Source organism: Pistacia vera, unplaced genomic scaffold (genome assembly GCF_008641045.1).
Source record: "Pistacia vera cultivar Batoury unplaced genomic scaffold, PisVer_v2 Contig411, whole genome shotgun sequence".
Classification (NCBI taxonomy): Eukaryota; Viridiplantae; Streptophyta; class Magnoliopsida; order Sapindales; family Anacardiaceae; genus Pistacia; species Pistacia vera.
The window spans coordinates 181,504-184,640 of NW_022196237.1; the positions used below are offsets into that span (position 1 = coordinate 181,504).

Below are 3,137 nucleotides of genomic sequence, written 5' to 3' on the forward strand. Positions count from 1 at the left end.
TTGCACCGCCACCGTCGTGCTGCCTTCATTACACCGAAAAGTCTGAAATGCCACCATCGTGTTGGCTTCATTACACCATTGTCCAACCTTCATTCAGCTTGGGTTCCACTGCTATCCAATTTAAGGGCTCTGAAAGTTCGAATCTGACAATGAAGCTGCTACAATCAAAGGTGAGCTTGCATCTCTCAGCATTTGATTTTAATATAGTTTCATTTTCTGAAAATTTATTTGAGCTTTTTATGCTTTTATGTGTAATGGATATTGTAATAATTTTTATGCTTGGTTTCAGACAGATGCTCTTGGAATATTCATCTGGGCATTTTCAAGATTCCCAAGCTTCATTTTTCAAGTGTATTTCAATGCAATGTTGATTTTTAATGCTTTTCTTGGTCTGCTTTAAACACAAAAATAATGCCTCCAGTCTGATAATCTAATGAATAAGTCTATCCTTACAAAGACTTATACAAAGAAGCCTACAAAGTGAAGAAAAAAACAAAGAAAAAACGGAAAAAGAGAGAGAGAGAGAGAGAGAAAAATCATGAAAATCAAGGATGAGGATTATCTTTGTATGTCTCCTTTGTATTTGTCTTTGTAAGACTAGCACTTCTCTAATCTAATATACAAAATATTAGAGCCGAGCCGAGCTCGAGCACCCCTTATCCAATATCGAGTCAAGCTTGAGCTGACCACTACTCGGCTCAGCTCAGCTAAAAGTACACCCCTACTTTTCAGTGCTACAATAGAAGGTTAATTATCTGGCAAACAGTAGAAGTACTGTAACATATATCTCTGTAGGTAAATTTTATTTACTCCATCAGAATAATATATATATGGAAAGGTTTATAATATTAAAAGCAAGAGGTGATGAGACATTAAAAATGCTTATATATATATATCAGAGAATAAAGACTTGAAAAGCATTAATTAGATATGTATATATTATTATGATGGTTATTTGGATTAGTACAAGATGAGATATAGCGAAGCAAACCAGCATTTTAGTTTGCGACACTAAGAAAAGATTATGATTTCTCTTTCTTTTGCAAGCACAAAGAGGCAAACTATCCTAATTATTATGAATTTCAAAATGCCAATCAAAATAAAACTAACTTTGAATGAAGCCACAAGATAGTTCCATTAGCAGGATTGCAGCTTCTTCAACATCCTGCGTAAATACTTGTTTAAGAGCAGAATTCTGGCTCAAACTTAGAGCAAAATCCTTAAAGCAAAGCTTTCTTTGGGGCTGATGATGAGGAGGAGGATCTGGAGACTTATTGCATTGTTTTTTGTAATGTGCAATATGCGTTGTACGTGATTTCTTTTCCTTGTTTTGCACCTTAATCTTGGAGTCGGTGGCTGTAATTGTGCCATTTGCTGCTGCTTCCATGGCCCGTCTTGCCTTCCTTTGCCGAATACCACAAGCGTTACAAAGTGACTGCACCAATATATGTAAAAAGGTTTACTTTTGTATATATAATGCATTTGACAAATTATATATCAACTTTAGAATACCTTAAAAGTTTTGCAATAGAATTATAATGAAGAAAAATTAAGAACCTTGGGACCACGAGGGCCGCTCCTCCAAAGGGGTGTGGTGGTCGTGTTACAGTCTGCGCAGACTCTAATGGTGTTGTTGCTGTTATTAAAAGAACTGGTTTCGTTAGTATCATGCATCTGATATTGAAATTTTTGCCTTTGGGTAATTTTGACGGATTCTTCGGTTTCTGTGCAATTCGAGTTCATCATTTTTTCCATTAGTCTCATCTTCGAGGACATCCATTTAGCTGAACTGTTTTCAGTACTTGTATTTCCTTCTGTAGCCTCTCTTGTACACAACGACATGTTATATCCATTGGTTGCATCGTTCATCATCGGCCGAATTGAAGAAGATGAAACTACATGTACATCACTTGATCCTCCTTGAGCCATGTACTGATTAACCTAAGATCAATTGAAGTAAGAGATTATCATACTAATCAAAAGCCAATTTAAGCTACCCCGCATAATTAAGGACCGTGCTAATGATCGTGAGATAAAGCTAAGAAAATTGAATCAGAGAATATAAGAAACTAGCTAACTTTTGTGCTTTCCATTAATGAAAGATCTGACTAATAAAGGGTCAAATTAACAAAGGCCATAGATTTTTATATATGCTTATATATCTGATATACATTTCATGTACTATCACTCTATAATTAAGCTATGATCATGAGAGATACTTAGAAATTAACCTAATAAACTGGAGAATTATGACTAACACTTGAAGAATCACAAAAAGATCAAAGATCAGATGTAGGAGATAAATAATCAAATAGTAAGGTATTTGTAAAAGGAGAAGATGAAACCACGGGGAAAGAATTAAAGAAGGTAAATAATATAACTATTGTAAGTTCACGTGTTCTTGCCTTCTGATCATATTGTTGCGACTCTTCAATTATGGCCATTCTTTGATCTTGAGTTGCGCTAAACAAAGTAGGACATGAGCGAGAAGAAGGTGGTGGATGTGATGATGACAGGAACAGCTGCAAATGTTGTTCATGCTTTTGCTCTCCATCAAGTTCAAAAGAAGGGGGTGGTGGGTTCAGACAAACAGGAGTCATGGCGAGAGAGAAGAGATGATTGCGGAATTGTTGTCCAGCGAAGATGGACAATATGGAATGGGATAGGGCAAATTAAGAATATGATCACAAGGCTAAAAGAACCTAAATAAAAGGCAGTAAAGGGTGTTATAAAGAAGGAGATCAAATCAATAGAAAGGGGAAGAAAAAAAGAGGTAGAGGCCTGAAAGCCATTCACGTGACTTCATGTCACCCAAATAAAACGAGATAAACAAGACAAACTAAAAGGAGCTGTAGAATGCAACTACTCAACCCCAGTATGACAAAACCCTATCTGCACTATTTAATTTATCTAGCTAGCTTTATGTCTCTCATACCCAGTAAATATAAACTATATATATACTGTATATACTAATTTTTTTTTCTTCAAGCATTTAAGTTTTTATTCCCTACACATCACATGTCTTTATTTGTCCTCACAGTACTGTTCAAATCTCCATTAATGCAAAATATTCTGCCCTTGTAATACAAAAATTTTGCAACACATTAAATAAAGTAATTAATAAGAAATAAGTTTAG

General features: G+C 35.2%; 1 protein-coding gene across 1 annotated transcript; it reads right to left on the minus strand.

Moving 5' to 3' along the window:
- Positions 1 to 923: 923 nt before the first annotated feature.
- LOC116142523 (GATA transcription factor 21-like) lies at positions 924 to 2,882 on the minus strand. Its single transcript, XM_031427951.1, has 3 exons — positions 2,406 to 2,882; positions 1,558 to 1,941; positions 924 to 1,435 (listed from the first exon to the last, which is right to left on the minus strand). Exons 1-3 carry the CDS (start codon positions 2,598 to 2,600, stop codon positions 1,106 to 1,108), a joined length of 909 nt encoding a protein of 302 aa, XP_031283811.1. The 5' UTR covers positions 2,601 to 2,882; the 3' UTR covers positions 924 to 1,105.
- Positions 2,883 to 3,137: the final 255 nt, after the last annotated feature.

Coding starts and splice junctions, on each gene's coding strand:
- LOC116142523 (XM_031427951.1), bottom strand. CDS start 2,600: ATGACTCCTGTTTGTCTGAACCCACCACCCCCTTCTTTTGAACTTGAT. Junction 1,942..2,405: donor CGCAACAATATGATCAGAAG/GCAAGAACACGT, acceptor AATTGATCTTAG/GTTAATCAGTACATGGCTCA. Junction 1,436..1,557: donor GCGGCCCTCGTGGTCCCAAG/GTTCTTAATTTT, acceptor ATATTGGTGCAG/TCACTTTGTAACGCTTGTGG.